The sequence below is a fragment of the Cimex lectularius genome, unplaced genomic scaffold (genome assembly GCF_000648675.2).
Source record: "Cimex lectularius strain Harlan isolate CLEC.00 unplaced genomic scaffold, Clec_2.1 scaffold113, whole genome shotgun sequence".
NCBI lineage: Eukaryota > Metazoa > Arthropoda > Insecta > Hemiptera > Cimicidae > Cimex > Cimex lectularius.
The window spans coordinates 828780-841754 of NW_019392858.1; the positions used below are offsets into that span (position 1 = coordinate 828780).

Here is a 12975-nt window from a genome sequence, read left to right on the forward strand (position 1 = left end):
CTTCAAATAGGCAGCGAACTTGCCTTGTTGTGTGTGTGTTCTTGTCTGATAAAAAGAACAGCTTTATGTAAAAAAATTATATAAAATTAAAGAAAGTTTCTAAATGTAAAATATCTTTAAGGTATGTAGATGTAAATAAATAAATATATTTTGTCAATTATTTCTGGTATAAAGTTAAAGTTAAAATCTAATGTCCCATTTAAAAACTAATCCCAATTGATGATCCATTTTTATGAGCATTGAGTATGTATATTATATTAAAACTTAAATTGTTTTCAACAGAAACTCAAAAAACAGCTTAGAACAAGTTAAAAAACAAATATACATATACAAAAATTGTATTAATATTATTTGTTAATTTTTCACAAAATTTCAAACTTTATTGGAATTAATTATTAAATGAGTTTTAATTAAATCCAATTTGAAGCCTTATTGCACATTTATTTGATTTGTTTATTTAAATATCAATGAATAACATAAATTAATATAAAGCAAATTAATTGAAAGCAAGTTAAAGATCTTTTAGTCTTGGCATTCGGAACGGTTGCGCTACAAGCACGTTGTACCAACGATTGAGTGCCAAGCCTTTCATCGTTGTAACAGCAACTGCGCTTATACATCAACCTCGTGGTTTCTGTTTTCAAGAGGTTCTTTTGAGAAGTAGGAGGATTTAAAAAAAATCCATTTTATTTAAATCAGTGCACGTCATAGATATTTTCAATAAATTCTGGAGAGTCGCTGAAATGGCTGGAAAGAGCAAAGTGAGTATGAATTTACTTGATATATTTTGAATAAATTTCCTCAAAACTAATGGAATAAGTACTCAAAGAAAGTAAGGAACTTGGGTTTAATTCAACAATACAAGGCTTGTACAAGCAGTCGTTAAATAATCTGATGATGGATTGTAAATAAATTAATTTACACCGAATAATGACACAAATATATGGATGCCAAATAAAACCTTGAAATGGGCATGACAAACATTAAAATATATTTTATTATTTCTTATTAGGTTCTTCATGTACAAATTTTAACAGGGGTTTCAAACCATTTGTGTAAAGCTTGAGAAAGAAGTCATGATGATGTATATAGTAGACAATCGAAACACCAATTTTGCACAAAATTATCCGAAATCGTGAGATGCGGTCTGGTCACCAGAATAATTATCGATTAACGGTCACTAATCACCACACATTTACACAAAATTTTCTTTTGTCTGCCAAGATCTTAGTTCTCACTTTGAGACCTGACTGTCCATGAACTATTTGACTTGGTAAATTGGAAAACAACATGAAAAACATGTCTGGGACTCTCAACACGACACCCAATAATGACACATCTACACAGAAAACAAACACTTTGAGCCGTGAAGATGATCTTAATAAAGATCAAAACATTGGCACAATAAAGAAAATGTTTTTCTAAAGCCTACGTCACACAGTCGCATCTCACAATCTCCAAATAATCTTGAAAAACATCGTATAGTTCGATTCCTGGATGGTCTAGCGCTTTGAGTAGTGATTGATTGTACTGTATAATTAATAATAACAATGAATTGCTTGTTAATATTTCTATGTACTAGATTTTTGCATCTGCCAGTTATAAATTTTAACCATTGAAAGCCAGGAAAGAAAAACATCAAGGATGATTTATTAATATAGTATACTTTGTAATTATATTAAATTTCATAATTAATTTACTTTTACAATTAATTATCAGGCTAATTATTTATTAAGTGAAAAAGCTGGGCTTTGAATTTGGTATTTATTTCAATTAATTATTCTTTTTTTGTAAGGTCTTGGTTGAGATGAAAAAGATAGTGTTATTAGCAGGATTCGAACCCATGACCTGTGGCTTCATGGGTTCTATTCCCTGAATGGTCTCGTGCTTTTGTGTAGTGATTGATTGTACTGTAAAATTAATAATAACAATGAATTGCTTGCTAAAATTTCTAAGTACTAGATTTTTGCATCTGCCAGTTATAAATTTTCACCATTGAAAACTAGAGATGAAAAACATCAAGGATGATTGATTAATACAGTATACTTCATAATTACTTAATATTATGCTAATTATTTATTAAATGAAGAAAATTGAGACTTTAAATTTGATATTTATTTCAATTAATTATTCTTTTTATCTAAGGCCTTAGTTGAAATGAAAAAGGCTTTGTAGGTTCGAATCCCACTCGTGACACTAACTTTTTCATCTCAACAGACCTTATATAAAAAGAATTATTAATTGAAATAAGTAATTTGGCCAATTAGACAATTAAATAAAAATGGATTAATATTTGATATTTATTAAATCCATTACAGTTAATTAATATTTATGAAAGGTATTGGTTGAGATAAAAAAGTCAGTGTCACGAGCGGGATCCGAACCCACGAGCTTTGGCTAAATACGCCGCTTCTTTACCACTTGAGCTATCGTGACTTTGATTTTTGATATTTATGTTGAAACTTGTTCACTTGTTTTCTGTGTTTCATGCTATTCTGATATTTCACACAGTTATTTAAAATACATTGGAATCTCACTAGTATGAAATAATAATGACTGAGAGCTGTTTGGATTAATTAAATAACTGTATGCGCAATGCAGAGGGAAGCGACAAAACATTATTAAGGAATTTAAATATAGATGCATAACCTGAAAGTTGTGATGGCCTGAAAGCGTAGTTTGGAGGTTTTTAGCCATTTTGGTCTGGCTATCCAGAATCCAAGACCAAGTTCTGGTCTGTGAGGTGCATTTCGTCTTCTCATCTTCAGGTTTTAGTAATAATATAGAGTGAAATTTTCCACTGTGGATGGCAGGAATGTGAAATGCATCTAACAGACCAAAATGTTTGAAAACAACCAAACTATTTGCTTTTCAGTATTGATTTTCACACTCATTAATCCATCATTCATTATCATTTCATTATTATCAAATTATTCATTATCAGTTCATTCCAATCAATCACATTTAATTACTCACTTATTCACTCAAATCCCTCCCAACTCACTTAAATTCTATTCCATATTTTATTTGAGTATTTACAAAAGTAAAATTTTATGTATTATTATTAATTGTTGTTTATTGTTATTATTTTCAATATTATTATAAATAGTGTTGGTAATAGGAAACTCTTGTACAGATGCATTTTATTTTTGTAGAAAGATGACTTACATCAGTCTAAAGATAGCGATGAAAGTTCAGATGATTCCAACAATATGAGCTTTGATGAGAGCGAAGGTGAAGAGGATGCTGAGGATGTTGACGTTGATGAGCAGCAAGTGGCTAGCAAGAAACGAAAACTTGAGGTCACAATACAGTTTTTATTTTTTGCTGTTTCAAATTTTCAGTATTATTTCATGTGTAAGTTGTAATACAGGAGGATAAAACAACGACTAAAACTTCTAAAAAGCAGAAGATGAATGTCAAACCGCCGACGGCAGAAGAATTGATACATCTTCGTGAAACAGAAAATCTTTTCCAATCGAATCTCTTCCGTTTGCAAATAGAGGAAATGATCAAAGAAGTGCGACCGAGGAAATCAGAAAGAAATTCTCTCAGGAATTGGTTAAACCAATTAACTGCAGAATTGACTGGGACTGATGTGCGATATGAGAAACCGGTATGTTATTTGTTTTTGTGGAAATTAAATATTTTATATATTTAGTTTTTAAAATTAAAGTAATTTTTCAGTTAAGTGATGTAAGCTGGTTGAAAGAACTTGGAATTACATTTCCAATCCCACTCACAAAAAACTATAAAAAGAAAGTAATTTTTAAGTTTTTGAAACCTGTGAAAGTTTTAACAGTAGGATCTTTCGTTAATGGTACTCTTCTTGGGCCAAGTTTTTCCATTGATCTAGCCATTGTAATGCCAAAGGTCAGTTAATAAGTTTATTAATTTGCAATAGGAAGTTCCTAATAGAAATTATAAATTTATAGAAATGTTTTGAAAAAGAAGATCACCTGGACATGCGATATTTGATAAAGCGAGCCATGTATTTATGCGTCATCTCTTCAATTATTTCGAAGAGTGTTTCATTGAGCGATGAAAAAGTTAAGTTTTGGACGAAGACGGGCGACCCTCTAAAACCTGTACTCGTCTGTAAAGCTCCAGGGAAAGGTTCTGTTGAAATTCTTTTGACTGCGATTCCTGAAGAAGGGACTTTTAAAACTTCAAAATTTGTACTCGATAAAAACAATATTCGACCAGATGTATCAGATCATTTAGGTAAGGGAACAAAGTCTAGCACAACTAAATTTTTTTATATATGTATATTTTTCTATGAGGTTATATGAACCCTCATGGGGTTGGTGTTTTTGAAAAAAAGACCATTTGTAAGTATGTTGGGTTTGAATGCAGCTGGATTCGAACCCAGGACCTTTACTTTACAGTGTTGAACGCCGTGTCAACGCCTAAACCATTGTGGCCATGGTCTGATTAAGATTAGTAGGAGCTGGTCTTTTTTTTACAACCTACACACCATGACCATTATTGTGCATGGCCAGGTTTGATAAAAAACTTAATATTTTTTAATTTTATTTTAGCCCCAAGTCAACTACCAGACACACCGTATTATAATTCTCAACTACTCGAAGATGTGGTATTAGAAGAAAATGAAAAGTTGAAAATAAGTTCTCTACAAAACAATCAAAATGCTAGAGATGCTATTGTACTTCTAGGCGTTTGGCTTAAACAAAGAGGAATGACACAAGTAAACTTTTTTCTGGAAAATCATTCCTTTCACTTCTTAATTAAAAAAACCTATATTAATTATTATAAATATATTTTTAAGGGATACGGGGCAGTTAATATGCATTTGATTAGCATGCTGATGGTCCATCTTCTTCAAAACCAAGTAATCAACTATAACATGAGTAGTTATCAGATTATTCGACATGTTTGGCTTTTTATCTGTGAGGATTTTTCTCAAATTGGAAAGTTTGTTGAGTTGTTTATAAATTTTTTAAATGTTCAGCGCAAGGTGATTGGACTGAAAAAGGCCCCTCCCTAATGAAAGGATCGTCTAGTGAAGTGCCCAATCATTTCAAATTTCATTCCATCTTTCCTGTCGTTTTTATTGATTCTACTGGTTATTTTAATTTCACCTTTAGGATGAATAAACTAACTTATTTAAAGGTTGGTTTGATCGAATTATTTATATTGTTTAAAAATGATTTATTATTTGTATTAATTTATTAAATTGTCTTCAGTTTAGATCAGAATCTCAATTGGCCGTTAAATACTTGAATGATTCGCAAATTAACAGTTTTAAGACACTTTTTATGAACAAGATGAATTTCATTGAACAATATGACCACATTTTAAGGTTTGCAAAACTTAGATAATAAAGTTGGCAAAATTTGACGTTGGTTTGAATTTCAGCTTTACAAATCCAGATGTTATAAACAAAACTGTATTCAAAAAGACCTCTGGAGCTCGTCAGTTGGATTATTCTTGTCATACTTTGCCTTTATTTTTGGATCTCCTGACTAATTTATTTCTAAAGGGACTTAAAGACAGAGTTAAGACCGTTGGGATCAACCTTCTATCTACGCCAAAATGGGGCATGACTGAAAAGAGCCCGGCATTTCTAATAAAAGACGTTTTGATGCTGGGCTTTCAGTTGAATTCAGAAACATCATTGGCCATTATCGAAAGGGGCCCCGACGCTTCGACACCAGAGGTACGAAATAGATAAACATCTTAATGTTGGAATGTATAAACGCTTATATTATTGCAGTCGAAGGAATTCAGGGCTTTCTGGGGCAACAAATGCGAACTAAGACGATTTAGAGATAGCGAAGTATGTGAAGCCGTTGTTTGGGGTAAAACAGGCGACCCTTTAAGAGAGAGAAGGCTTATTTTGCAAAAAATCATAACATACCTATTAGAAGAGAAACTTGGCATCACAGCGGAAAATTTTACCTACATAGCCGACCAACTCAGCCCCATTATTCAAAATAAATCTGTAAGTAGTTCTAATTTAGAATACTTGTCTCTTTAAAAAAAAACAAAAAAAAAACAAACAAACATATTATAGATGCCAACATCGACGAATGAAGAGTCTTCGCAGGCTGTACATAAAGTTTATGAAAGCCTGGCTCAGCAACTAAGAGAGCTTACAGGGCTTCCTTTAAACATTACCAGTGTGCACTGTATATCTCCTGTATTTAGGTTTACAGACATCTTTCCACCGCTACCTGCTAAAGTTGTATTTGTCAAGAAACATGTGTTACAACCTGACATCAATGTTTTACTTTCAGACAGTTGTGAAAAATGCCCTTCTTATGTGGCTCCAATTGAAGGTTCTCGATTGTATTATAAAAAAATAATAATACCATTTAAAAGCTTTGAATGAATATTTTCAGTTGTAATACAAATGGCGCTTACTCAGAAATGGCCCAATAATGTCAACGCTGGTAAAAGGTTGATAGCTGCTTTTTATATAGCCATAGCTGCTGAATTGCGAAAGCGGTATGATCTTGATTGCCAAATCACAACAGATTTTGTTCAAGTATTAAAGGTAAATATAAAATTAGTTTATTTATTTATTTTTTACAAGGACTTCAATCACTATTTTAGGCCATATTTTCAAATTTGTTTTTATTTAAAAGCTAACATATAAGTATATATTTTTTTTAAAATCATAAACTTGAGAAAATTATGTAATTTTGATCATAATGCCATTAAAACTGAAGCATTAAGTCTGATCTGATATTTCATACAACTCATTAATTAATTAGGGTTGTGCACGTGCTGGTCGGTAGCAATAAAAATAAAATAAAATAAAATAATACAAAATAAAATACTCACTTGGTAACTGTGGCTTGATTTTCTTGACAACCGGAGAGGAGAGCCGTTTAATAGCTAGAACCTGCAATAACTCTGGCCAAAGGTAAAACAGAATCTTAGTCTATTAATTACCTTCGGGGCTATTAATTACCGTCTGAACCCTGTATGATGTGTCGCATTAAGGATTCGGGAGGAGACACTCGCGTTATTTTGAACGCGATAATTAACAAAACGAAAAAAAAGATTCTTGAAAATAAGAGAAAAACAGAAAGAAAACTAAAAGAAAATCACTCTTGGAGGCTAATTAATAGTGGACTGTATGGAAGCGAGGCGGACTAGAGCAGGACTAGGCAGCAACAGGACAGGATTGTGGGGAGGGAACAGAGGTAGGATAAATTCTAGATTAGCGGCATTTCGGAAACAAAATAAACAATTATAATTCGCGATTTTTGGTGTGAACAAGGGTTTTTAATTAAAAAAAATTTTTTTTTGAAATATACACAGTTTAAAGTCTAGTACATCTTACAAAACTTATTAACTACACAATATTTGTTCAAATTTTAAATAAAATTAAAAGGAGGATCCAAACCCAGCACTGTCATGACAAATATGAGAATGGGTTTCCATAACAATCTCGGTCATTTTATTAAAAATTATTATTTTGATATGATTATTGTAAAGAAAATTGCAATTATATTGAACCCTTTGACATGAGTTTTACAATCCCTGCTTTTACGGTGTAACAGGTTTCGGTCCAACCACAGTCATGGAGTGCCCACTTTATTACCAGAAATCCTGTTGTATCCTGACCAATTTTACGAAGTCCTCTTACTTTTAGTGCAGTTATGCGCATGTGTTTTTGGCTCTGGCAATGCAGTATTGCTTTATATTATTTCAATCTTAATCCAGCATTTTTTAAATCTAGAAGAGGTTACATTGGTGAATCTGGTATTATATTTTGGTGAAAAACCTGTATTGTGAATAGGCTTCCAAAACTTTATAACAAAATCTGAAAAATTCATTTGAAACTTACACAACTGACGATATCAATTTCTGACATTGTTTCACAAATCAAAACACAGCATTTTGTACCATTTAAAAGGCTTTTGAATAATTGGTTTTGTTAAATATCTGTTATTTATGTTTTTCTTAAAAATTGGTCAAAGAATTATAAAATTTAACACATATCTAACTTGAGAATTGCTTGATTTCCAGGAAGGGTTTGTATTTCGTTTGTATTTGGGGTATGGTAAAGAAATAGCTCTTTTGAAAGAAAAGATAACCAGCCAAGGAGTAAAGCAGTACAGGGATACGAAAGAGTCCATAATGTTGGAAAAGAAGTTCATAAATCTGCCCAAACTTACTGGTGCACTTTATGGGTAGGTGCACTTATTGGTGTTCCTTTTTTTGTGCCAAAAGATAAGCTCGTTTTTTAAAATATTTTTTATCAATAGTCTGAGCCAAGTTAATTCTGGGTTTGGCGGAGCTGCCTGCTTGGCAAAACGCTGGATAGCTTCACAACTGCTCGATGATGACCATTTTCCTGAGATTGTCATCGAACTTTTGGTCGCTTACCTTTTTACTTCACCCCAGCCCTTTTCAGCAGCTGTACAACCACTTCCAGCATTTTTACGTTTTTTGAATTTATTAGCAACTACCAACTGGAACATTGAGCCAATTATAATAAATTTTAATAACCTCTTAGATAGTAAGTTGTGCTTTCTTTAACTATATCTTAAATTAGAATATCATTAATATTTTTTTAATGCTTTTAAGGAGAGAAATGTATTGAAATTGAACAACTTTTTAACACACAACGTGAAACTTTGCCTCCTTTGTTTATCGCGACTCCTTATGATAAAACAGGCTGCCTTTGGACTAGAGACGCTCCAACCTTGCCGACGTTAGTTCGGTTAGCAAAACTGGCTTCAACGACTTATAAAATTTTGGAAATCAGACTTAGTTCTTTTCAGCCGAGTAAAAAATTGAGAGTGCGTAAGATTGCAAATACAGCACTTTTTTTTTTTTAAATAATCATAATTTTATTACAGAGTGTGTTTTTTCCTCCGATGAATGCGTATAATGTTATAATTAATTTAAATACAAAAATGTTATCTCGGATACAACAGAGTATTTCATGGGAGGCGTCCAAGAAAGCGATTATTAATAAAATAGTTGTAAATAAAACACCAATTACTGATTTCAATCCTGCTCAACTTTATTTGAGTGATTTAAGGGTAAGCACAATGATATTTTTAAATGTCGTTTAGGTATATACAAAGTGATTATTTATTTTCTAGAATAACTACGGAGATTTTGCCCTCTTCTTCTATGATATTTACGGTGGTAAAGAAATCGGTGTAATATTTAAACCACAGTTTTTAAAAACAGTAGAATTTAAGGTGAGCATGATAAATATTTAATGATTTAATTTTACTTTTTAAAATCTTGTCTTATATTTTAGACATCTCATATAGCTGGGAGGAAGCCGATTGAAACAGAAGGTAAAATCCTTCTTGTACCTGATAAAGAAGCTTTAATTGAAGGTTTTAAAATACTGGGAAGTGGTATTGTAAATAGTGTCACTGTGCACAGTTAAATTATAAATTATGTGTAATGTAATGTTCAAACAAAAATGATTTATGAATGTTATTACTATAAATTCATTTTATTTAGACTGTAAATATACATTTCTTCAATGTAAATATAATTTCAAGTTTTAATAAATAATCTGAACACCTTTTCTTGTATCTGTTCATGTACTTTTTTAACAAGGCTGAGGGCAAATATACAGCTGTTTTCTTTTTTTACCACTGCAACGTATGTTTGGTCATTTCGGCTGTCTAAGGTGGATCTTACGTAAAATAGCTCTCTGTTACTTAATAATGTAAATGATTTTTTGAAATTTTATTATGATTTTCTAAGCAATATAAATTGTATGATGCAACAGTTGTGTCCCCAGCCATGCTAAGAAAATGAAGTAGGCAACCTGCTGAATGTTCAATTTGGGTGTATAGTTGGACAAATGTCATTTCTATTTTCTACAATATTCTCCTTTTATTTTACGTAATCATACAAAATGGGTTAATAATTAATTAAATAAAACAATCAATTCTAGTTAACAAGTTTGAAACGACCGTAGCGACACTTTTGCCTTTTCTGAGGTGGCCCTAGGAATTTTGAATGGAATTGTTTAGTGGGTGACGTGGAAGTAGGGTTTAAAATGTATAAACAGGAGGACGCATACATGCTCAACCAAAAGGACAGTTGGCACGATGCACATGTTGCTGTTGTTGAAGATGTGTTATCAGAAGAGGTTGTTCCTTATATGCCATTAATTGGCAACGGTTTTATTTTTATGCATGACAATGCAGGCCTCATACACCTACTATCGTTGCTGACTACTTGGGATGGACTTCAATTCAATGCTTGGAGTGGCAAGAATATCAAACATGTTTGGAACGAGTTGTCAAAGAGGGTAAAAAGTGTCACCCAGCGATGCCAGAGGATATGTAGGAATTAAGAATGGCTCTGTTGGAGGAGTATGAAAATATTCCACAACACTATATTCAACTGTTGAGTGTAGGAGTTCCGTTTAGATAAATAGTGAGCTTTGAAGAGGAACCAGGGACATGGCCTGAAACGCATTTCTAGATTTAAAGGAAGAAGGTGTCAAATATAGCCGAAAGCTAAAAAACAATTTTTTTAAACCTTCATGAAGCATCCCTGATGTCCTTGCTTTATAATTCATCATTTTAGGCCGATACCAATATTCAATGAATATAATAAAATCATAGTTGGACATAGTTGGCTGGAACATGTCATTTTTTGGTGTGAAAACTTACGCAGTCTGAGATTCCTACTCCTGGGAGGAGAAAAGCCAAGGTCTGAATCACTGACTCAGGATCCCTTAATGGGATTTGATAAATAGCTTTATTGTTTGAGAATCTTGTAGGGGTGTAGGGCTTACGACTCAGTCTGGAAAAGTGCCTAAGAAAGCTCAATAGGCTCTACATCAGGGTCAATACTCATCCACAACAATCTGGCGAATTTGCCTAAATCATATACGTTGCCATACCTCTACAAGGCTAAGTTCCTTGTATCCTATTTCTAAGTTTAGAAATACATATACCGGTTTTTACAGACGGGTCCAAGACGGGATGGTGTAGCATGTGCCGTGTGGGGGGCAGTGAGTGAGTGGCCACCTTCTGGTCGTTGCCCCCTCACTCTCGAGTCAATAAGGACCGAGGAGGGCTCAGCCCCGCAGCCTTCCTCATATATACTGACTCTCTGAGCGATGTTTGGGATATAAGAGACATGGGGGGGGGGATGTGGGCCATTTCGTTGTTCTCTTGCTAGAGAAATACGCTGAGCTGCACCTCGGAAAAATGGTGTTTGTTGTCTGGAGGGTTGAGGTGGCGAAAGCCTAGTATCGTCCCCCCTCCCCCGACCGGATCATTGCGATCAGGCCCTCTGATGCTAAGCTTGCAGTGCAAACATGATAAATGATAGAGGGCGAGGTCATCTGAGAGGCACTTGCAAGTCAAAAGCATGCCCAGAAGAGGACCCTCTGAGAACCTGAGGTGGAAGTGAGGGATTGCCATATGCAGTTGACACATGGGCACCTACTTTTGGGCCAAATGCTGAGCAGGTGCTCCTTATGCCCAGAAAGGTTGCTCGATGTGTCACACTTAATAGAGGCTTGTCATGCTTTGGCTCCATATAGAGAGCATTAAGGAATGCCACCAGATTTAAGGATAATTCTCGCAGTCGCTTTCTGGGTCCTCTGTTCCATTTTTTGGAGGACGTGGGGGAGTTTTACTGTACATAGTTATATTCTATGTGTTTTATCCTTATGTATTTTGTTTGAATGTGTTATTTATTAGTTGAGTAGTGGGGTGATGGTGAAATATAGCATCACCATCACCCCTCAGAAGTGTGTGCTTTTGTTGACAGCAGAATATATATAAAGTACCTCATTGACCCTAATTTAGGTTAGATTATTAACACAGTGAATAGGTCATTGGAGGAATATCCAGAACTCCACCGACTAATCAGAATTAGTGCAATGCATGAATGTATTATATGTATGTCTTGAAACATTGGCACAATAAAGAAAATGTTTTTCTGAAACCTACATCACACCAGACCGCATCTCATGATTTCTGAATAATTATGTATGTATTGATTTATCCAATTTAAGTAGTATTAGGCTTGATTGTCGTTTGCATGTATTTGGGGCTGCAATGACCTAGCTGTCGATAGCCCACATCAGAGCCTAACTCCATTGGTAGGGGCTCGACGATCGCCTGGGCATTTGACTTAAGGGGGTACTGGCAACCTGGCCACATTACGGGGTGGGTGAACTCCCTGATAAAAAGCTTTAGCCTTAATGAATAGCTTTAGATAATAATGTAGATGTAATGCATAATAGACCAATATTGGTTACAGTGTGTAAGGTTGTAAAAGCCTGACTCTTTTTAACCTTTAAAACTTAACCTTTAAACTTTTAATTACAATATTGTCGTGTTTTTACATGTGATATGTATGCATACTTAATTAAACAACGTGTATTTATAAACAGATTACCTAGAGTTAAAAAATGAGAAAAGAGTTCAACTATGAAGAACTGATGAGGACAATCACTGGACTGTACCTGACCAATGTGCCAACTACCTCTCAACAGTAATTGTCAATTCATTGTTGAAAACTTCTACCACATGACAAATTCGGCTTTTATGTGAGTTTTCCATTTTCAGAACATGTTTTAATGAACAGATGAAGAACTTATAGAGTCTAATATTTATTAAGAATAAAAATTACATTATTTATAGTATTTGTGGAGAAAATACAAAAAATAATTAATTCACCATTTGAACAGTGTAGCTAATGATTTTTTATAATAATAATAACTTACCATACAAAAACTGAAATGAATTTGTAATAAAAAATTAAAGCATATATATATATAATATCACATAAAATATACAAATATTGAATTGTAAATTGCTAGCATTTAATATATGTTAAACATTCTAAGTTAACCTCATTGGCACATAATGAAATTATTTTTCACTAAAAGTTAAACTGTTGTCTTCTAACACTACAACACTATGCTAATGCGTAAACAAAGTATGGCTTACATGATGATTGAGGTATATTACAAAAAAATTTCTTTCAATTCAG

The 12975-nt window shown here is 33.3% G+C and overlaps 1 protein-coding gene across 1 annotated transcript; it reads left to right on the forward strand.

Annotated features, from left to right (window-relative positions):
- Positions 1-591: 591 nt before the first annotated feature.
- On the forward strand, positions 592-9466 carry LOC106667112 (nucleolar protein 6). The gene is made up of 19 exons (XM_014394821.2): positions 592-761; positions 3156-3302; positions 3374-3616; positions 3688-3873; positions 3936-4224; positions 4542-4708; positions 4790-4910; positions 4973-5133; positions 5208-5323; positions 5380-5680; positions 5738-5965; positions 6038-6302; positions 6366-6520; positions 8005-8168; positions 8244-8497; positions 8566-8780; positions 8841-9026; positions 9090-9191; positions 9254-9466. The coding sequence occupies exons 1-19, from the start codon at positions 744-746 to the stop codon at positions 9386-9388; spliced, it is 3453 nt and encodes a 1150-aa protein (XP_014250307.1). The 5' UTR covers positions 592-743; the 3' UTR covers positions 9389-9466.
- Positions 9467-12975: the final 3509 nt, after the last annotated feature.

Coding starts and splice junctions, on each gene's coding strand:
- LOC106667112 (XM_014394821.2), top strand. Junction 5,134..5,207: donor ATAAACTAACTTATTTAAAG/GTTGGTTTGATC, acceptor AATTGTCTTCAG/TTTAGATCAGAATCTCAATT. Junction 6,521..8,004: donor ATTTTGTTCAAGTATTAAAG/GTAAATATAAAA, acceptor CTTGATTTCCAG/GAAGGGTTTGTATTTCGTTT.